The 22,696-nt window shown below is 37.5% G+C and overlaps 1 protein-coding gene and 1 long non-coding RNA gene across 3 annotated transcripts in view; one reads left to right on the top strand and one right to left on the bottom strand.

Moving 5' to 3' along the window:
- Positions 1-1,668: 1,668 nt before the first annotated feature.
- LIG3 (DNA ligase 3) lies at positions 1,669-13,848 on the bottom strand. Its single transcript, XM_072416254.1, has 17 exons — positions 13,670-13,848; positions 11,629-12,092; positions 10,595-10,738; positions 9,759-9,953; positions 9,419-9,570; positions 9,128-9,294; positions 8,780-8,857; positions 8,312-8,471; positions 6,555-6,710; positions 6,300-6,431; positions 5,915-5,994; positions 5,746-5,833; positions 5,150-5,227; positions 4,469-4,592; positions 4,201-4,343; positions 3,642-3,716; positions 1,669-2,704 (listed from the first exon to the last, which is right to left on the bottom strand). The coding sequence occupies exons 2-17, from the start codon at positions 12,083-12,085 to the stop codon at positions 2,537-2,539; spliced, it is 2,397 nt and encodes a 798-aa protein (XP_072272355.1). The 5' UTR covers positions 12,086-12,092; positions 13,670-13,848; the 3' UTR covers positions 1,669-2,536.
- A 4,276-nt stretch (positions 13,849-18,124) lies between these two features.
- The window catches only part of LOC140334110 (uncharacterized), a 75,524-nt gene continuing 70,952 nt past the window's right edge, over positions 18,125-22,696 (top strand). The window contains exons 1-2 of one of the 2 annotated variants that reach the window (XR_011921481.1): positions 18,125-18,435; positions 18,798-18,994. This is a non-coding gene — a long non-coding RNA (uncharacterized lncRNA). The remainder of the gene's footprint in view (positions 18,436-18,797; positions 18,995-22,696) is intronic. The other variant, XR_011921479.1, reaches the window with a different exon arrangement.

Raw genomic sequence — 22,696 nt, 5'->3', positions numbered from 1 at the left:
AACTGGACAGCACTGGTGGGGATGGCCATTATTAAATACAAGCATTGCAGATTTTTTTTAAACACAAGTATAAAAAAAAGTAACACATTTATCAAACATGTAAAAGCAATATAGTATGCTGCTTAAAAAAATAATTATCTTTGATTTGAAAATCCATATTCCAGACTGCAGTGCACCAGTCAGAAAGATAAAACAAAGTTTGTTTTTAATTGACAAAACAGATTTACAATTGCAGAATAATGCTGCAAAGATCCAACAATGGCACATAATATATACCCTTACCCAAGCAATCTGGGTAAACCAAGGTAGAGACAGCTGAAGGTGCTTTTAGGACAAATACATGATTATGCACCTTAAGTCTTCATTAAATCTAGAATACTAATTGTGTTCATAAAAAGACATCCGCTAGCATAATCAGGGTTTTACCCTGGCTGTTACTTAGGAGGATTTGTTAGATCAGTTCTGTAAACATGATCCGATTGCTGTAAACAAGCCCACTTCATGTCTTGTCAGTAACAGTGTTCCCAGAGACATCAGCAAGGTGAAACTAGTCTCCTGCGTCTAATACATTCCCATATCCAACGTGGGGTCACATGCTTAGCATCCTCAGCACATTCAGGTATGTCGCCCATCACATGTGTGGCAGAACTAACATCAAATTCTGGGACGAGATCACCATCATAGGCTATGAAGTAGCGGCGCAATTTTGAAAATTCATCGAGTGAAGCCGGCAAATAAAGCCTTACTCCTGTAAATATATCCAGCAGGGTCTACAAAAGAAAAGATAACTGAGACCTTGGTCTATTTATAGAAAGCCCTAAAAATTACATTTATTCAAAGTCCCACAAACTGAGCTAATGCAAAACAAGGTCATGTAATCAAACTAAAAAAACATAAATTTGCAACCAATACAAAGAGAATGAAGAAACAAGTCTCTACTAATAATAATTAACTCACTCAATAAACAGAGCCCCAAGTGCAACCCCTTTAGGTACTAAGTGCTACACCTATCATTCATTCTATTTCATGCGATAAAGAATATATTACAGTACTTCTGATTATATATATATATATATGATTCTGATATATACTTTAGATGTTTGAGATGCAGAACATACTGCAGACAAGCTACTGAATACACCTATTAAATATAATTTTTCACTACAATCCCTTTACTGGGAACAATTGTTATATTCTTCTTATGAAAATAGTTTAAACAGTATAGGTTAATGAAGGTCACAAGCTATCCATGTTCATTCCTATACATTAGCATCTCACAGGAAGAATCCAGACTACTGCAAAGCACACACAAACATCTGTGATTTTAGATTTAAATCAGTTATCCTAAATACATTCTATTTCTAGATATTGTTCTCTGCATTCTCTTCCCAGTTTAGAATTTGGTAGTAATAGTATACTAGTAAGAATATTATTTGTGAATGATTACACAATTATCAGGTACCGACATCTTCTCTTCTTCCAGGTTCGTTTACCTGGTCATCTAATCTTGCACCGCACAGGTGAAGTAGATGGGGGGGGGGGGGGGGTCATATAATAGTCCCCAGCAGACTGCGTCCCCAGCAGACTTCTGGGTTCTTCCTCCCACGTCACCTGACGCAGGCACAAGATCAGGTGACGTAGGGGGGAAGAAAACTAGCCAATCCCACAGCGCATGCGTCAGATCAGCAGTTTTGAAAGGGCAATTCATGAAAGGGCTCCTTCTGCTCATGCCCGATATAAGAGCCTCCTAGGGATGCGTGACAGGTATCCCGGGAGGCTTTGAGCTATCAATCTGTCTTGATCACCGGGGGGCACAAGACAGAAAGGGGAGATGTTGCACCCTTATGTTTGACTTTAGGTCTGCTTTCACAGCTAAATATTTAGGCATTGTACACATCCTTAGCAGTGAGGAAAAAATATTGAAGACACCCAAAAAAATCCACTTTGTTGCAACTTCTCTGACAAATTTGACAGCTTACATTATTTGAGGCAATGACTTCTGTTTAGGTGGTAAAGATTTGGCATTTCTGTATGTGAATTCCATTTTATTGAGCCAGATTTTCAGTTTGGTCACAGACACACAGACCCTGGTTTTCTATTTTTCTAGGCATATTGCATTAAGGTTTCTGTCCTAACACTTTGTAGTCTTCCTTTGTGTATCTGCATACTTCCCTTTCAAAATGATCAGGCGATTCTGTAAGATCCCAAAATAGTATTGTTTTTCCATTAGTGAAGTCCATGTGTCAGGAAATTCAAGGTGTTATAAAGACCAGAGGAGGTGTAAAAAAAGAACAAAGTGGGATTTTGTGTTTAGATATGCAAACTATAATTTTGTTTCCACCTGCTTGGTCTGAACAAAAATGTGCTAATTATTACAATAATGTCATTTTTGGAGGCATGTCTTACAACGACAGAATGTTTACATGTTAATTTCCAAAACATCTGTGTTTTTTTTTTCCCCGCAACAAAGTAACACAGCTGAATGATAATCGTTCAAGAGTAAAGATTCAATAACTTTTGTAGTTACTTTCCAAGGTTAGTTATGTGTTCCCCTTACCTTTAGCTGCTGTAAAGTGGTGGCCGTTTTCCAGTCTTTGTCATCACGGAAGCGAGTGCATCGCGGGAAACGTATAGAAATCCCACCAGCAGTGTGGGCCTCCGCCTTAGAGAACTCTGCTCCTGTAATTTCCCAGATAGGCGCTTTCTGAAAAACATGGCAATAAAGAACATTTTCAAGCAAACTGGATAATGGCAGCTTGATGAGAAATACACAAGTACACGATACACATTGAGTTTAACGTTAAATTTATAATACCGAACTGTTTAAGACACAATAAAAAAAAGTTAAGATGTTTACAAAAGATATGATGTACCTTTTTAAAAACCAAAGTCTAAACATGGTAACCAGACACAAAAACAATTTGCAGGATCTTAAGTTCTAAATTTCAAGACAGCTGTACAACTACCGGTAGGACAGTGAAGGAACAAAAAACAAGCCATTAATGAACTATATGAGGCACCAAGCAACAGGACACTCATTCATTTGGGATGGACAACTGGTTGAGACATCCCTGCCAATTAAGATAATCTGGCTTTTTACATTTCTATAAAAGCTTGTAAAATATTACCTATAAATAAATCTGAGGGACAAGTGAGCAGGTTATCAAAGTCTGTTGGTGGGAAGCTATAAAACACACAAATTATAGTTTACCATTTTATACTGTGCACATTTAGTCATAGCTGTGTCTTATCCCAGAGGTGGGGAGAGCTTCTGCAAAGTATTTTGTGGCCGTGCCCAGTTATGTTCTTTCATATGACTCCAACCAGTCAGCAATTGGATGAAGCATGGATGGTAATGTAACCTTTTCCCCTCTCTGTTCAAATGATAAATGCTAAATTTCCCAGTCCTCAGATTTTAATTTTCCCCTAGACCCCCATCTAGATTGAACACATAAAAAGATAGTTGTCTGTTGAATAATCTATTAGTTATTTGGCGAAGACTAAATTCAAAATAAAATATCCTTTATTTTATTTATTTTTTTATTTTTGTTAGAAGAAACCACAAGAAAGGAAAAACAATAATTAAATACTATTTTTTGAGAACATGATATTCCATTTAAAAGTAAGTATGTGAATATTACCTCAGGATTCCGTATTATGAAGTCTGGGTAATAGTTTTTGTTGATTTTCAGCCAAGAAGGGATTTTAGAAGGGTCCTGAAGAAACAAAGTAAAAATTAAAACAGCCAGCTAATTGGTGCAAAGCAAAGTACCAAAAACTGCCCTAAAGTTACAATAGCCTCTGAACTCTTTAAAGGGCCCATCTAAGCTACTTCTAAAAACCCTAAAGTAACAACTTTGTATTGCATTGCAAAAAAAATAAAAAATACATTTGTAAATCACTAAACTTCCACTACTTTTTATTTTTACATGGTGGTATCCGGTTTACCAAGAAACCAGATGAGATTTTAGACCAAGGATGGAGGCAACTGCACAAGTCACCCCCTTCACACAGAAATTCTAGCAAATACAATGTAGAACTACAGCAGTTCCAGTGTTACTATGCTCTAAGTGTTTACTGCCCCTAGTGCTTAAAACTGGAAATCTGGCAAGGTCCTGCAGTATTCCTTTTATGTTGTGGGTGGAATTACCCTGACAAAGCAGTTAGGCAAAGTGACCCTCTTGGATCCCAGAATCTAACCTTGCTGATCTTGACCATATCCAACTCTTTTTGTAAACGGGCTAGCGTTGCATCATCATAGCCACTTGAGCATTTTGTCACTGTGCACCATTTGCCACTGTTAGTGTCATAACATCCCATAAGGAATACAGACATTATACCACCTGCAAAAAAATAAAAGTAAAAATAAAATATTTATTAGTTATTTAGAACCCAAGCAATATTTTGTGTGTATATATCTATCTATATCATACACACACACTCTATACAGACTTCCTTGGTCATTTACCATTAGCTCCTTTTCCATAAAATGCTCCCAAAACTGCAAGATCAGCAGTGTCCGCCATAGCACCCTCATTTAAATAATCCTTTTTCACCTTCAGCCAATGACGCTTTCCTGGCTCATATAATGACTGGAAGAGGATAAACATACCATAAATTAAGTCTTTATAGTTTAGAGAATATGTGTGATGAACACATCAAAGTTAACATAAAATACAGGTATTTTACCAGTATTCTACACGTTTGAAAACAATCTTATTTGTTTTATTGCAGAGCGAAACTCTTTTGGGGAAGTTACTGAAGAAAATCTGTTGCACAAATAGCTATGCATACATTTATTTTGGGATGGGAAACATATGTATGTATACCAAAGTCTTTGGTTAAAGTTACAAACAGTAGTTTAGAGCTTAAGCCATATCTTTTCTTTCTTCAAAATATGTTAGCCATTGGTGAAAGCAGAAGCGTGGCATTTAAAGGGTAACCTTAACATAATATTTGAAAGATTTAAAATTAAAATGCATAGTAATCTGCTGTACTACAGAGAACTGATTTTCTATCAAAATATTTTTTGCATACAGCATTTCAAATATTTGTCCATTCTCTGTCACAAGAATCCAAGTTTTTCTTTGGTACAGTCCAGAAAAAAATTTTTTTAGTCAATATAGATTTCGTAACAGATTCTACTTACCTTTAAATCTTTGAGCACAAGCCCTTCTAAGCCTTCCCTTATTACTCGAGTTATCATGTCTGCCAAATCAGATGCTTTCTAAGAAAAAAAAAAAAAAAATTAAATTTATAAAAAATTGTGTCTGGGTTCTGAAAGACAACCACACCACTAACAGGAAACAAATGAAAGCTTTTAAATTCTGTGTAACTTTAGTCCCTGTTCAGCTCTTAATCCTAATACTGAAATGCTGGACTGCCATCCACATTGTAAATAAAACTAGTATACTGGCAATGTCTAGTTCAAGTAGACTTTTTCTGGTATGCTGTTTTGATGTAAGTCGACTCCAGTGTGCCTTTGTCACCTTATTGTAACTGCTACTATTAGTCAATAAGCCTAGTGTACTTATTTCTCTTTATCCATTGTATTGGAAGGGAGGGAGGGGAAGAATATAAACAGCACTACAAAGCCCTCCACCACATCTATTAACCGAAACAAGAAACAATATAAACAGAATTTGAAAGTCATTTACTAGGTGTAAATAGAATAGTCTATTATATGTGATTAAACATTTTTATTACTTACTGAATATCCTGCAAGTATATAGATAGCCCTCTTACCGTGACATGTTTCATTTCTGAAAACATGATATGATTAGGAATTTCCACCATATTGTCACGCATAAACTTTCGTCTTTCAACCAATGGCCTATTACAAAAACAAAAATACTTTAATTTAATTTGTTTGGGGAAAAAACACAATGCAATGTAATGTCCTGGTGACACTCACCTGTCCATTAGGCTTACACCATTAAAGTATATGCAGTCAAAAACAAAGAGGCATACATTGGCATCCTGGAATGCAGCTTTCTGCAAAAGATCACATTTATCAATAAAAAAAATAATTATTACACATAAGAAATCAAATTTAGTAAAAAAAAAAATTCCACAAGCCTGACCATCAAACTTGAAAACATGACCCTTGTTCCTACATCCTATTGCACCATATGACTACACAAAGGCAAAGGTTATCTATCCCTTAGTATACAGGGACTACACCAGAGCTATGGTACTGAAAAGTTCATTTTTTAACTAAACAATCTCATTATCAACCAATTGTTAGCACAGCCATTTAAATAATGTAAATCACTGGTAAAACTGGGAGAGGGAAGTACCTTGTGAACACCTAATGTTCCAAATGGAAGAGGTTTGCCAGTCTTTGTATCAATCAGAAGCACTTCAGAGTCCAAGATTATGCTGTTGCCACCAGGGAAAGCTTTAGGAATATAGTCTTTGAAATGAGCAACCTGTATGCAAGCATTTTTAATTGACAGTAATTAAAACCATTCACATTTTTTTTTTTACATGAAGCTAAAAATAGAAACTAAAAACAAGAAAAAAAAAACAACAAAATAAAACAAAGAACTTACCTTGTGGGGAAGAACTGGCTTCAGGCTACGGCTAAAATAGCTGAAGTGATCACCATTTTTGTGTACTTGGACTCGTTCTCCATCATACTTTATCTCTGCATACATTCCATTTGGACATTTCTTCATAGCATATTCTACAGACTTGCAGGCTTCAGCCTATAAAAATATGGGAATGCGTCAATACATTTTAAACCTAAACTTATTCCATTTCTGGGTCAATGGTATTTTAGTGGTTTCTTTATAAGCTCTTTAGAAACTAATTCTAATCTGGAATTCTGGGGGTCAGACATTAAGATATTCCACACCAGTAATTTGCAAATGTAAGCCTTGGTGGACTCCAGAAGTATACATTTTTTTTCTTTAGACAGAAACACAACACTGTCAATTTGTAAAAGCACAAACAAACATGCTTCTACAGATCTGTGTACATGCCACTGGTGGACACCAAGATTTAGTAACACTGTTCAACAATAACAGAGGTAGGAAATGGGTCAAGCTGCAAGTTTTCTGTAACCATCATAGAAAAGTACATGGACAATTTGTGATTTGCACATATACAAATACAAGTGCATTGTAACAATATAGGTATACCATATTTATGAATGAAGATTTCATGCAGGATATGCTGTCAAACTGACACTCTAGCCCTGCAAATTACACTCTGATAGTTGCTCTCGCTCAGGCAGCCTATTCACAGCTCTAGTTGCCCTTCGTTCAAACTGCACAAGGATAGGCACGGATCCTTCCTCTATATCACCCTGGACAAGTTTGTGGGACACCAGATAAAAGCCAGATACATTTTCATTCAGAAATTCCAGGCATCCTGACTAATATTAGAGCACCCATATATATATGCTGCCAAGCCTAATGCAATTAGACGGTAAAATCATCAGAAAAAAAGGCTTTTAGGCAAAGATTAACTATATTTACAGTATAGAGATGTTCTTCAGTATGCCGAGTGACCAATGAGACGGTTCCAAAGAGAAGGGCTGCTTGAATGTAAGCACGTAGGGAGGGAAGAATAGCTAGTAAGTTATGCTTGAATTAGAGATTAGGATGTTCTGGATGTGGACATTCAATGCAGGCAGTGGGGTGAGGTTTCTTAGTTATGTTATTAGCTATATTATTAGGTTGAGGAATGTCTAATGGAACTAATAATTGTTGAGATGTGGCCCTCGGAAGGAGTGGAATACTCCTGTGCTGCAATAAGATAACTGGCAGCCCAGAAAGCTCGATCTCTATACTGTAAATATAGTTAATCTTAACCTTAACCTCTTTTCTCACAATTTCACTGCGTCCTGACCAAGCAAACATGTAGAGCCAAAGTCCCCAATTGAAAGCGGAGTAGCCAATTGTTTTATGCCTAAAGTAGGGTATTAATTTAGGACTTGCTTAGGTATGTCTGTGTGTTGATTTAGTCACTGATTTAATCGGTGCTTGCCAGCTTGTTCACCTTTTTGTAGTTATTCGTTTACAACTTTAATTCAGAAATACATATTACACCTTGATATTGCATATTTGGCTACACGCTCTTGAAAACTGGTGTAGAAATAAGACTAATATTTAGTCAAGAGAAACAGAATAAAGTTTTTTATCAGATAAAGCTACATTTCTTGTAAGGAACACAAAATTGTTTATCCCACAAGTTCAGCAATGCATTAGGTTGTGCATGCAACACCAAAATAACTGCAAGCCAATATTGGAAATACAAGCTTATAATTATAGAGTACAGGTATTTACATGGATAAGGTTCGTACCAACATAGGTTGAACAGGTGTCATAAGCGTAGCGGTTACGCTAAGTGTACGTTTCATGCCTGGTGCCTGCTGATGGTTTTGTAGCACACGTTCCACCACATCTCCTAAATTACGGGATGCTTTAAATGCATCATATGCATTTGGATCAAGAGCATCAAGTCTAGAGGAAATAAAATAAAAGACAATGACAAAATTAGGTGTTAACCGTAGCAATCACCGTGCAATAAAACACACACTGAACTCAAAATTAAAAGTAATACATAGTCTTTTTTTTTTATTAAACTGTAATTGAAGTGCATAACACTAAAAATGTATTGAACAATAATTTTTATATCTACTGTGTATTCTTGTTCTAAACACCATTGCATTTTTTTCACAACATGCCTACGGCTACACTTCCCACTTACCAAGTGTTAGGAACATAGGGGAGGCATAAACTTTTAAATTATGTAGACAAATATTACTTACACATGTTTGGCTCCTGCATTCATTTTCAAATCATGCTTGATTAGCCGAATGATGCACTTCAGATCATTACTTGTACATCTGGAAATATAAAGGGATAAACGGATTCTACATTGATAGGCAAAGACAGAAATGGTATTTGGTATTTTTGTGCTCATACTTTATAGTTATAAATAAAAATCCTAGTTGCTTGTTATATATATATATATATATATATATATATATATATACATACATACACACACACACACACACACAAAAAACCAGGACAAAATTATTTTCTGATTTTCCTTATTTAGAAAAATGTTTGTTCTACAACACAATTTGTCAGTTCAAAACTACTGCTATTACCTGTGTGCAATATCCTCCAGTACTTTCTGCTGGTCTTCTTCTTTGGTCATTTTAGAAAGCTGGTTGAGCAAGTCATCTACTTCTTGAATTGTCATGAGACTCTTTGCAGCTGGTGGGAAGGTTTTACTCTCTTCAAAGAAAATCCGAACAGTCTCTGACACATCTCCCTAGTTAGAAATAAATAGTTGCTTTAGGCATAATGATCAAAGATATAAATGTTTCTGATGAAGATAAAAAAAGATCTATAAAAAACATTTATGAAGAAATCTGAATAATTTTCTCTTGCTTTACCTGCTCAAGGTCTCGAACCATTTCCTCTAGGTTGCAGTTGAATATGCGGCTGAAAAGCTTGACAATTTGTTTATCATTAAGGTTGTAAACACTCTTGATGACACCAGGTAATAGCAGTTTCACTGTCAGGTATGTATCTCCATGGAAACCATCTGTACAAAGTGAAGCATTTCAAGCCACAATTATAAGGTTTACAATCATGTTCTAGGTTGTCACAGCAATATAGTCTATGATAATGTACATCTGTTTATATTCAGAAATTATGTGATTCAGATATTTGACTTGAGTAAATTAACATATAAACAAAATTCCTATTATACAGTTGAAGTATCTCAAGTACCTCCACTTGATCCCTTTGTAAGAAAATCTTGAATGATCTGGGTCTTGGAATTATAGCTTGGCTGCTCAGCAACCATGGCACACACTTTGCGGAATTCACGCAGTAGACAGTCCTTGTGATTTGGATCACATTTTGCTGCAGAAAGACTCGAACCACTATTGGTACTGGATACAGATGGCGATGATTCAGGCTTTGCTGGTATGGTCAGAAATAGGTTACAATAGGTTTTGTGAAATAGCGCTACATACAATTTCAGTAGATGTCATTTTCCCAGCCATACCTCACTGTTGAAATGACAATCATAGTACACAACTACTAAAATATAGGACAAGGGTAATTTAGTAGAAGTAGTTCAATACAAGCACATTCACAGGTTTACAAATCCCCTTCCCACTTACAGTTAGGTGTTGATTGTACCTGAGAAAAATGTAATAGGATTGAAGCTCATCCTACCCCCCCCCCCCCATCTTCCACAGTGCAGTATGTGAAATCACTGTCCTTCTGGGAAGATAATTTGGCAATGCTGAACAGGCAAAAGGAGCAAGGAGATGATTCAAACCAATGCCAAGTGTGTCTTCTCACAAGATTTTGGCTGCACGGTATTTCTCAATACAGATCTAGCAGAAGGGACTGTGCTATCATCCTACCTTGCGCGCTTACAGGCTAAAAACAGGGGGGAGGAAAGTATAAACAATGCTTTTTTTCTTTACAGGTACATTTTATACCTAGGAATCCTACCACATCCTTATAGTACAGTACCGTGTAACACCTAAAATACTGTATTTTGTTTTTAGTTTCATTATGTAAATCGAATTCTTGAAGTCAGAAACACATACCTGAAAACCCAGAAAACTTCAAAGGAGAGGGGCTGGGTGCAGGCATTTTTGATGGAGACGGACTTGGTGCTGCTGGGGGTGGATTCGCCTTTGAAGGAGTCTTTTTCCGAGGTGTTGGTGCAGCTCCAGCTTTGGCAGCAAGTTCTGGTAACATATCCAAGTAGAAAGTAAAACAAAACATTAGAAAACGTGAAAGCAAAAATTTGCTTCATAGGCGATACACCAATATGTAATTTATTACAGAATAAGCCTATTACAGCTAATAATTGGGAAAAAAGGAGGGCAAATATGCACATCTCATTTATAAAAAAAACTACTGTCTAGTAGCATGTCATTCATAGGATTAACTCACAGTACTTGTACAAAGGTCAAGGATATCAGATTCTAAATGTCAAACACTGCCAACTCCTAAGCCTTTTCCATCATGACTAACGAACGAAAAAGACAAGTTCCTGGAAAGCTAATTCACAATCTGCTGTTTTGTGAGTGGCTGTGCCACTTAAGACTGTAAACAGCACCCCAATGAACTTGTACTCAGGACAGATCCACATTTGATGGCAAGTTCAAGTACATTCTCAAAGGAATTTGAGATCCCAGTTCTTCCAGAGGGCATGGTGATGCCACTCATGCCAACTGGAAGTACTAGAGGTAGGAAAGTCTTTAGTATCTTTTGATTTATAAAAGCTGTCGAACCTCATTCAGAAAAAGCTAGGTAGTGGGCTACAATGCCAACTTATTGGCTTAGTACTTCAGAGTTTCCCAGTCCCTTTTAGCTGGATGCACCAACCCAGCACTTTTCAGTAACCACCCGGCTGTTTCTGGGTGGTTACTGAAGAGCGCTGGGTCATAATATTGGTGATGCCACCTGCCTACAATTCCTCCCACATGGCTTTGAACACTGGTACGTTCTCAGCAATTCACCGTAAACAAATACGAATTTTATCAAAAATTACAGTTCAAATTCATCTGGTAGCAACTAGCAAATTTAGAAAATTTCTCTGCGATTCTTTTGAGTTTCCATTAATTACCCTTACCTTTCACATGCTGATTAATCAGTTCTTTTTCAGGGTCCTGTAGTTCCTGCCATCCTTCAAGCTCTGTGAGGTCATCAATCTTCTTTGTGGTTGCCCGTACACGCTCCAACTTCTCAAACATGCACTTGACATGGTACCACTCCTTCATATCTCCAGCGGATTCACTAAAAGGATTTGGAACTATTTTTCCAATTCGTACAATGCCTTTTGCTATCTTTTCTTTGCATTTCTTGCAGCCTGCAGTTCCACGCTTGGCATATTCTACACAATAGCGTTGCTCTGCCATGTTGTGGCAGCTATTGATTCTTATAGCAAAGTGTAGCTGTAAGGTGCTGATTTTAGGTCTTCCTAATGAGTTTTGCAAAACGGGAGTAGTAGGGTTCCAAAAGCTCCTTGATGACAATGGCACAAATGTCCTTGCCGCTTGAACAAACAGTAGTTTAAATAATTCTTTCATAAAAATGCTTTGGAGTGAAAGAGGAAAAAAAAAAAGTTAAGTAAATAAATAGAACATATACAGCGGCTTACAAATCACACGGACAACTCAACATGTGGTAACATACCAATCTGTTTTGCCATTTTGGATTTATTTGTTAAAATAAGCTTGTCAAAAAAATTGATGGATTTCAGTAAAGTCAACTTCAGCCATCAGTGGTGTTATCCTTAACCTCCTCCCTTCTACAGTCTCGATCACTGTACCTTTGTAGAAAGGGATCTCATTTATTCCAGGTGAACTGTACAGCTCCGAGTATTTTGTCACTAAAGCGGGAGCCCTGGTTCTGGTTTACTAAATCTTTTCTCCTTGGCCAATCACTGACCATTCATAGAATACCAGGAGCACTGCAATTGGCCAAGGGGAGAATGGGCATCAGCAAATGGGAGCCACTGAAAGTAATGTGGAGCTGGGAATAAAGGAAGTCTCTGATCAATTTATTATTTTAGTACTATTAGAAAACATTTCTTGTGGTGACTGGAGTTGTCTTTTAAGTGAACATATAATAAAATATTAACATGTACTCCAAGATGATGAATTCATTTTGTTACATGATAAAAAATTAAAGTAAGGTCTACACAGAACGCTATAGGCTGCATAGCAAAGAAATCACAGCATGTCTTAGTTTTCCTTCAATTTCTCATTGTCACATACAACAAAGCAGGGAATCACAGTTTCGACAATTTTGCAAGTTTTGCAATTAGTACTGAAGTTGAAGCAAAGCTAAATAATTGTGTAGAATGCCCAATAACTTTTTATTGACAGCTATAGAGCTATTTTATAGGCTTCAAAAAACTGGTCTTTGAAGTAACTGTTGGAAGCAAGTGGAGATTATGCATAAAAGAACCTTCTGGGTCCTTATAGATCTATACAATTCTGGCAGTGAGATAAAACTACTTGAAGCACACTTGTAAGGGAAATATTTGGGGTGCCATGGCAGACCTGATCATTGCCTGGCAGTGCCAGGATCCAATACTCAATATTACTGACTTGGAAGAGTCATGAAATGGGTATAACATCTGCTATGTCTTAGCTTGTGTTATTATAGTTATTATTAATATTATGGTTAGAATGACGCAAGTGATCTCTAAATCACAGATCTGGAACACGCATGGACATGAGTGTCTGTGACTTTGTGTATGATTCCCAGGTCTGTGACTTATGAAGACCTCTTAGATCTTCCAATAGCCCTGTACTGTGCTAGGTGTGCAGGTCTTGTCCCGATATGCTGTACGAGTTACTGTGCAGTGCTCTATAATACAGATACAGATCTGAAGCTGTACAATACACCCGGCTGGAACATGTATTATAGGAATACTACACTGCACACGTGACCAGCTGTTTACAAATAGGGATTCTATGGGGATTACATGGGGAAACAAGCTTGCGCCTAGAGAGGCAAGGAAGCGGCACACACACCGAGCAGAGACTGGGACAGTGCCCGCCATAGCGCTCCATATGTCACACAATGAGCAGACAGTGCGCTATACACCATGTGCTCTCACACACTCCCCCTTTTTACTATCCATAGCCGACCTCCCCCCTTACCTTTCAATTGCGCCACTGCCACGCGTATGTGGCTTCTAATCTGACGGAAATATCAGGAAAGCCCGAGGACAGATGGAGGCCTGGAAGGCCTCGAATTGCAGCGACCTCCCCTTTAATCCCAGGGAATGGCCATAGTTTCAGCCCACGGGAGAAGCCAACACACAGCCACTGACGTCACTATTAAAGGCGCAGCAGAAAAACCAATAGGCGGAAAAAAAAACCCTGACGTCATGACGTAGTCACACCTTTGGGTTCCAGACGTTCCCCTGGTCAGTGTGGTGAGTCAGGTTTAGCGATCGTAATTTGTAATACCGATCGTTATCAGTCCTCTTCACACCCCAGGAATTAAACGTGTTTATAAACATGTGCGTGGATGCAGGATGCTCTTGCCTATTAAAACGAAACCCCTTACGGCTAGTATTTACTAATTTTTGAAGCACCTTTAACGCACTGCAATAAGTTGTCCATTGTATGCAGAGTTTTGATGACATGAAGCTTTGCTGTATTGAATAGTTTTATAGGGGAATGAAAGGAGACTGGAGCTCCATCTGCTGGTTAGAAAGCAAATCGCACTATATTTTATAGTTGAAGGATAAGTGCGCTAAAGCAGTGTTTCCCAACCTTTCTTAGACCTAAACTCACAATTTTAACGTTGCATAAAAGGATTAACAACTCTTTTATGTAAGGTAAAAGGAAACGTCCCCCTGAGTGACGTCATTTTGGCATAACTCCGCCCACTCTGCCCATGCAGATCTGAGCCTGCAATGGGAGAGTGGGTGAGTTGTGTGCAGGGATATAGTCTGCCCACCTTCCTGAGCCTAGAAACTGCGCAGGAGACGTGGACCGCAGCTCTGGCCGGTGCGTCCTCCCAGCGGAGTTCTTCTCCTGACCCTGCTCGGGGTGCACTGACCATAGCCGCGGATCCTCAAAATAAATAATACGTTTCGGACCAATTGACTGAAATTGGATAAACTCCCACGGTACATCTGAAGATCCTTCACGGCACACTAGTCGAAAATCACTGCACTAAAGAACTAAACTTACTATTTCACCCGGGCCTTTTCAGGATTTATGGTCATTTTGATAGGCTTAGTAGGCTACTACAATACTTATCATTTGACAGCCACTCACCATTTACAGGGCACACAACTGGTACAAAAAATGACTTTTGGCTAATTTTGAATAGGAAACAAATATTAAAGCAATATTCCAGCCAAAAAACAAGATATAAAAAAACAGACCAGAAAAACATACATTACAAAACTTTTGAACCCAGTGTGTCCTAGACCCGCCCCTGCCTGTGCATGGACAGTAAAGTAGCACAGTGATGAGCTCAACTCTCTATAACTATTCACCTACCAGCATGGCTCTTATCAGCACATGAACCAACTAATTCTTTATGCTGCTATTTCCCTATATATTCCAGTTCTGCGGTATGAAGGACCACAAGAGGCATTGCCAGGTCAGATGTATGTACATATACCATGTAAAAATACGTTAGTGATGTATTCATGATTCAGAATTGCATTCATTTTAGTTTTTTTTTATGACTGGTATTTTCTCCCAGAAAAGGTAGCAACCTCAAAACCTGGCTAAAAGCCTAGTCCCCTCTTCTGTGGTCCACAAACAGTGTATGCAATGATCTACCTTTTCTCTATATGTCATAGGAAAGAAGAGAGACAGCTTTTTTGCAAGATTATTTAAAAAAAAGAATGTATTTACTTCTAAAAGATTATTTACATTTCTCAACTGAACATGGTCCTTCTATGCTAGGTAATATCCCACTAATGATGCTACTATTTAGTTTGATACTTAAAAATGTATTACTATTCAGGTTCTCACATTGACAGGTTCCCAATTGTGTGGATCTCTACCAAACCTTCAAATCAGGAAGGAACTGCTGTAATAACAGGAATGTCCACCAGATCAACTAAATAGTAGCATAATCACGGGCACCTTATTTTTATTTCTCTCATTTCAATTTACTGGTAACCCTTTAGCTTATAATTTATATTTACAATTACTATCTTCTCCAATCGAGGTACTAAACATATCTAGATTCCCTATAATTTAACACCCAAGTATCCAGTGTTTCAACGTTCTCTGTACATGTTACTCCATGTAACCAACTTTTACTAAATATCTGAACTCAGAATTTTTTACATACAGATTTTAAGTTATAGGCGTGCTATACCTGTTCAAATGGTCGGTAATTGGGTAATGTATTTTTACATGGGAACAATATAACAGTTGCAGCTACCATTATGCCTGCTGCCGCCTCAGCTTAATCACGCCCCCTGGTGGCATGTATGTTCCAGCAGCGGCTGGGGATGTCTGGGCAAATCAGTGAGCTGACGTCAGAAATAGGTATATAAGGTGAGATGGACCAAGGGCTTGTCTCTAGTGCGAAACCATCTTGTTGGATAGTACAGCTAGGCCATAGTGAGTCTGTTTTGAGCTACAGATGAGTGGGCACAGCTGTGTTATTAAACCAGACACTTTTTGCATTTGTGGCCAATATACCTCGTGTGATCAACGTAAGAACCTAACCAAGAGGGTGAGATTTGCTTACAATATTACTTTGGATGGGAAATTGGAGATCAGGATAAAAGTTGGGCACTTCATATCTGCTGTCAGAGGTGTTACGTTGGCCTAACACAATGGTTGAATGGGAAAAGGAATAAAATGCCTTTTGCTGAGCCTATGGTTTGGTGTGATCCAAAAGACTATCCCTCGGACTGCTACTTCTGTATGAGTAAAATTGCTGGGTTTTCGAAGAAGACTAAGTCAAAAATCGTCTTGCCTGATTGTGAATCTGCTCTGAAACCACTGCCACATGATGCAGAGAATCCAGTGCCAGTCCTTCTACATCTGTTGTTACTGACAGTGACATGTCGTATGAGGAACAGGAGGATGATGTAAATGTTAATGAATGTTATCAACCCTAATTTGAAGAGGGTAAGTCACATTTTATAAGCCAATCAGATTTAGATGATCTTGTAAGGGACCTGTCTTTGTCAAAGGAGAAGTCTGAACTGTTAGCCTCCAGATTAAAGTAGTGGAATTTGCTACAAAAAGGAACAAAAACCCCTTTCGTGATCGTCACACAAAGCTTGCAGTTTATAACAAGCTGGAAAATGACATTTGCTTCTGTAACACATCGTATCACATGTATCACATCGGTGAGTGGTCTGATGAAGGAGTTAGGTTGCAAATACCATATAGTATACCAGAGCAGTGGAGATTGTTCATAGACATGAGCAAAGCAAGTTTTAAAGCTGTATTGCTGCATAAAGGTAACAAAAAGCCTTCTGTTCCTCTTGCTCATGCCGAGGGAATGAAAGAGACATACCAATCCATGGAGGTCATTTTGAAATTAATTAACTATTCAGAACACAAGTGGAAGGTTTGTGGTGACCTGAAGGTGGTGGCACTCCTTCTTGGCCTGCAATTGGGATATACAAAATATATGCGCTTTCTGTGCCTGTGGAACAGTCGTGATGACAGCAACCATTACAAAGTAAAAGATTGGCCACCCAGACCTGAACACACTGTTGGCCAGTACAAGCATAAATCACTCATTGATCCACAGAAAGTTTACCTTCCACCACTTCATAATAAACTTGGATTTATGAAAAACTTTTTTGTTGCAATGGATTGTGATGGTATTGGTTTTCAGTATCTGAAGGACAGGTTTGGAAAAGTTATAACAGATGCTAAACTGAAAGCAGGCAATTTTGTTGGTCCCCAAATCTCCAATCTGATGCGTGATGCCAGAGACAAACTTAACCCATTTGAACTTTCTGCTGGGGATTCATCTGTGCTAGTTGCACAAAACTTTCTGGGCAACCTGCGAACTGAAAACCATGCTGAACTCATGAACAACATGCTAACAGCATACCATCAACTTGGTTGCCGAATGTCACTTAAAATTTATTTCTTACATTCCCATCTGGACTTCTTCCCACATAATTTCAGTGATGTGAGTGATGAACAAGGGGAGAGGTTCCACCAGGACATTTCTGTTATGGAAACAAGATATCAAGGCTGGTGAAACCCCAACATGATGGGCGACTGCTGCTGGTTTCTGCAACAGGAGACAGCGGAGAGCCACAAACGCAAAAGCAAGTGCCTGAAACACTTCTAAAGTGTACTAGTGTGTTGAACAAGGACTCAGGTGAATTATGTGTAATTGTATATGTTGTTGCAACATAAAACTACGTTTTTGTAGTGTCATGGAACTATGAGGCAAAAGTTAGTTATGTATAGAGATTACATAGTAACTGCGGAACAAGAGAATGTAGCTAATCGCGTCTATACGCGTAATTAATGCGCTGGGTATTGAGACAAGATTTGCAATGGTTAACATGATCCTATGTGATATGTAAATTTGTGCTCATTGGATATTAACTAGCATATGAGGACTATGTTCAGTTGAGGCATGTAAATAACCTTTTTAAAGTAAATACATTCTTTTTTTTTTAAATAATCTTGCCAAAAGAACCATCTCTCTTCTCTCTTTTGATCTATTACCAAATTTCAGGCTTGGCAACTGTATATTTGTTTATTTGAGATTAGACTCTCAGATGATTAGTGGGTCCCGTGGTATCCTGACCTGGGTAGGTAAAGAAGATAGCGGCTTCTTCCTGCAGCTCCATGGGACTCCTGCCTTTTGGGGCTATGTGGGAGTCTCTCTCATTATCTGGACCTTTAGTTGTTACTGAACATATCAACTCTTTGTGCACAAATAACCTATTTCTAGGCATGTAAGTACACTACCATTTCATGGTTATATTTTTTAACATATTGGATTGGCATGGTCCCTTTGGGTCAAAGAGACTGTTATCTTGGAGATTACCGGCTTCATTATTTAAAACCATTTATATGTGGGATAAAAGATAAACATTGGTTTATTAAAGTTGTATGACCCTCATATATGATATATAATACAATGTTCTTACCATACGTATTGGCCTTTAATATTAAACTTGGTATTAAATGGTATCTCATAATACATAATCTTTGTACTATTTGATAAAATATATGCACTAGAGTAAAATTAACAAATATTATAATTTAATTCTTCTATATATACACATATACATAATTACACATATATTCTCTACAGTTGCTGGTTTGCCATCGCTCCTTGGTGTGTCTGAAAGTTCATTCAATACTGCATAAGACTACAATATATCTTTAAATTTTGGAGCTTTCTTGGCTGTTCCTTTTGGACCGAGTCACCTAGTGCCGTGGTTTTTTCCTCCACCACTTGTGTTGTGTCCTCTGCCAAGTTAAGTTGCACCTATGTGTTGATACTTGGTGGTATGTATAATGTTTTTTCATATAGTTATGGTTTGGTTTTGTTTTAACATATGTAAAATAAACAACTAACAGTTTATCTATTTGTATTGTGTTATAGTGCTGCCATATTTATGATCTGTATAATTAAATCCGTGAGGAAGCAGATTAAATCTCCGAAAAGTATCGGCTTGTCACAGCATATCAAACAACTGTACTTACCTAGGTTATATTGGCACATCCAGCACTATGTTTTTATCTTGAGTCTGTTATTTTACCTACCACTTTGGTATACGGAGGTAATATGGACTTTTTTAATGTATGTTTATGTGTGTGAAAGTTTTTATACTTTGTTATAATAACGTTTTTTCTTCTTATATAGTTATGGCTCTGTATATACTGCCTTAAAAGTCCCGCTTATAGACATTGCTTTTTTACTAAATCTCTATAAAAAATTAACATTTTTTGCTGTTCATTTGAAAATCATTATAGACAACTTGGAAGAAGGTAAATTGAATGACCTTTGATTTGAGTACAGCTGCAGGGTCTGCTGGATGACATTAGTAACTCATTGATAGGATAATTGTTCTCTAGTCTATTAAACTGTCCTAAATAAAATAAATGTGTGGTAAATGTTTAAATAAAACCTATCAAGATTTATAGGCTATCATTGCTGCCATTTTCTACATTCTAACATTCTACGTATTTGGCTTTCATGCAGATGCTTGGACATAAGTGCTTGACTTGACTGTGACAAGGCAGAGACCTGGATTTAGTACCCTCCTTGTCCTTTATAAATATTACAACAACAACTTTGGTTAAATGGCCCAAAGGCCTTTTATTAGAAAAGCTTAAATAACAAATAAATAACCATAAATAACAATAAAATCACAATACATACCTTTATCAAAAAACAACCTCCTTTTAACCTTTTACCTAATTTCAACCTCTGGTTACAGGTCCTTGAAGGCCCCACTTTTACCCTCTTCTTTTGGGTCTGCACCACCGTGATATATATGCTCCCAGCCACAACCACCCAGCTCGGGAACAATACCACTAGTGCTCGCAGCCCTTTAATCCAAAACCATACGATCCTTTCTGTACCAACATATTTCCAGATATTCCCACACTATAAATGGGTTTCTCACCCCCACTGAAAACATTACACAAAACCAAATTCCCTTGAGGACCTCACTGTCTTCTCCCACCTCAATTCGATCCCCTTTACAAAAAACAGGGGCAGGTGGGTGGAAACTTTTTATCCCCCTATCCTATTGCTTAATTTTCCACCCCTTCCATTTCCCCCCTTTTAACTCTTCTCCCTTACTGCGCTTACCTACCTCCCCTAAACCTAACTCTTTAACTGCCTGCTCCCTATCCTCTCCCAGTCATGAAGGCCTTCCACTGGACCCCTCTACGTTCTCCCGTTCTAGGCCTTTCTTTCTGAGTCTTTTACTGACTACTAATTTTAATTTACATGCCACATCAGACTAGGGAGGATTAAAGTCAGGTACAGATGAGCAAATACCAAGTAATCGGTGGCAGCCTATATTTTCTTTTCATGTGTGTTAATTGTGGCCTCTGGTATCTAATTTAGGTCCATAAATTACAGTTTTAAGTTTTCCACATATATATTGACTTTGCTTAAGCAGTTATTACGACGTCCAGATCCTTTGCTCTAGGATGATGATCATTGCCTGTCCAGAAATACACTAGGGAAGTCATGTAACCTAGAACTTGTTCAATGTTTTCCGTACTGTTATTGAATTGATACACAATTAAGTAGCCCTAAGCAGAATTAAAACCGATTGAAATACAGTGGAAGTAAACTCTTACGCCCAGTAAATAACTGCCATCAATGAATGCTTTGGGCCCTCTTGAGAATTGATTTGAATTAAGATTATCCTGTAATTATGCCAGCCAAGGACAAACTACTTGAATAGTAATTGTTTAGCACAGGTTGATACTTTCTCAGCAATGCAAAGAAATGCAAAAACCGGAACAGTACTTAGTGTTAGCAATGCATTCAAATCATAATTTAAACTACATCACTACCACTCTATATATATATAAAATTGGATGTTTGTATGTATGTTCCACCATCACTGGAAAACACATGGAGACATTTCAACCAAACTTGCTATGTTCCACCATCACTAGGAAATGCATCACCAAACTTGCAAGACATATGACTGAGACTCATGTGAGTGAACAGCTGATCTTTGTACAGCGCTGTGCTATATGTCAGAGCTATATTTGTATTTATGTATGTATGTGTGTATGTTCCACCATCACTAGGAAACGCATGGAAACATTTCATGCAAACTTGCTAGACATATGACTGAGACTCATGTGAGTGCAGAGCTGATCTTTTTACAACGCTGTGGTATATGTCAGAGGTATATTTACATCTATGTATGAATGTTTGTGTGTATGTTTTGCTCAGCACAGTGTGCCATTTGCATATATTTTACATACTTTTTTTGGACTATAATATAGGATTACAATAAATAAATACCTGGTCAAGGCCGGGTAGGCTCAGTAATCAGTTAGTATATATTTATGTATATATATATATATATATATATATATAAATACATATATATACACATTCGTAAGCACGCATACATACACACATTCACCCACTGATACAACAACAGCACATACACAAAAAAATAACAATGCAGGCACTACAGCTGTCATATTTGTCTCCTCTTCCACACACTGCCTGGTCTGCCCTGATTTCCTGCCTTTTCTATCCTGCCATCAGAAGCTTTACTAGAAGCATCTGTCTCCAGCAGTAACAGTGGAAAGGAGGCTTTTATCTAAAATCTGTCTTAGAGTCTGTCTTATGTGTCTGCTAATTCCTCTATTGCTGCTGGGCTTTTAAAACATTAGCTCCAAGGGTGAAACCTGTGCCCTTACTACTAGACAGTGCCCCAGGCACTACCATAGGTGGCTTATGCCTAGAAACATAAAGTCATAAGTTAGGAGATGATTGCTAAGTGCAACTGACAGATGATATTTATAGGATAAAGTTTATTTTCGTGTTTGTCGTGCTAATTTTAACTACTTATAATATAAAATGTTGAAAAACCTGGATAGCTGAAATTCAGATTATACACACAGCTGAAAAGACTCTGTTCCTGCTATGTATGGCTGTGTACAGTTTAAATAAAAATGGACTGAAACAAAAAAATTTTGTTGGACCCTTATGATTATTTCCCATGGTTAGCAACACCTACTTTTACTAAATCATATTTACTTTACAATCTCTCATCTCTCTATAAACTGATATTCTACTGATACCCCCATAAATGACACCACCTGTCAGAACAGTGTAATAGCATTTATATATATTTTTTTTTATATATGTTTTTTATATATAATCAGGCCTAGGAATTTTAGCTTTCTTGGACTTGCATGAATTCATTCAGCCGATTTAATCATTTCATTTGATTCATGCATTTCAGCCTAAACCAGTTAGGAGATTAATTTCCTGATTATAAGTATACATAAGGAATTCACATAAATTATTTATGGTAGCTTTAACAGCTGAATGGCAGACATGTCACTATTTGCTGTTTTCTTATTCTGTATAAATTGATTTTCTAAACTCATGTATCAGCATTCCTAATATCTGTATATCTTTTTTTTTTTTTTTTCAAAACACCGATATCATCCCAATTTTTAGATTAATTTCCTGATTATAAGTATACATAAGGA

This window comes from Pyxicephalus adspersus, chromosome 1 (genome assembly GCF_032062135.1).
Source record: "Pyxicephalus adspersus chromosome 1, UCB_Pads_2.0, whole genome shotgun sequence".
Lineage (NCBI taxonomy): Eukaryota > Metazoa > Chordata > Amphibia > Anura > Pyxicephalidae > Pyxicephalus > Pyxicephalus adspersus.
Note: the sequence above shows the minus strand (reverse complement) of the source record. Positions and strands in the feature narration are given on the sequence as shown.

What these genes read in the sequence shown, in the direction of transcription:
- LIG3 (XM_072416254.1), bottom strand. Translation starts at nt 12,085, where the DNA reads ATGAAAGAATTATTTAAACTACTGTTTGTTCAAGCGGCAAGGACATTT. An exon ending in TTGTGCTCAAAGATTTAAAG is followed by an intron (nt 4,593 to 5,149) that starts GTAAGTAGAATC and finishes ATCCTCTTCCAG; the next exon opens with TCATTATATGAGCCAGGAAA. An exon ending in TTATGGAAAAGGAGCTAATG is followed by an intron (nt 4,344 to 4,468) that starts GTAAATGACCAA and finishes ATTTTTTTGCAG; the next exon opens with GTGGTATAATGTCTGTATTC.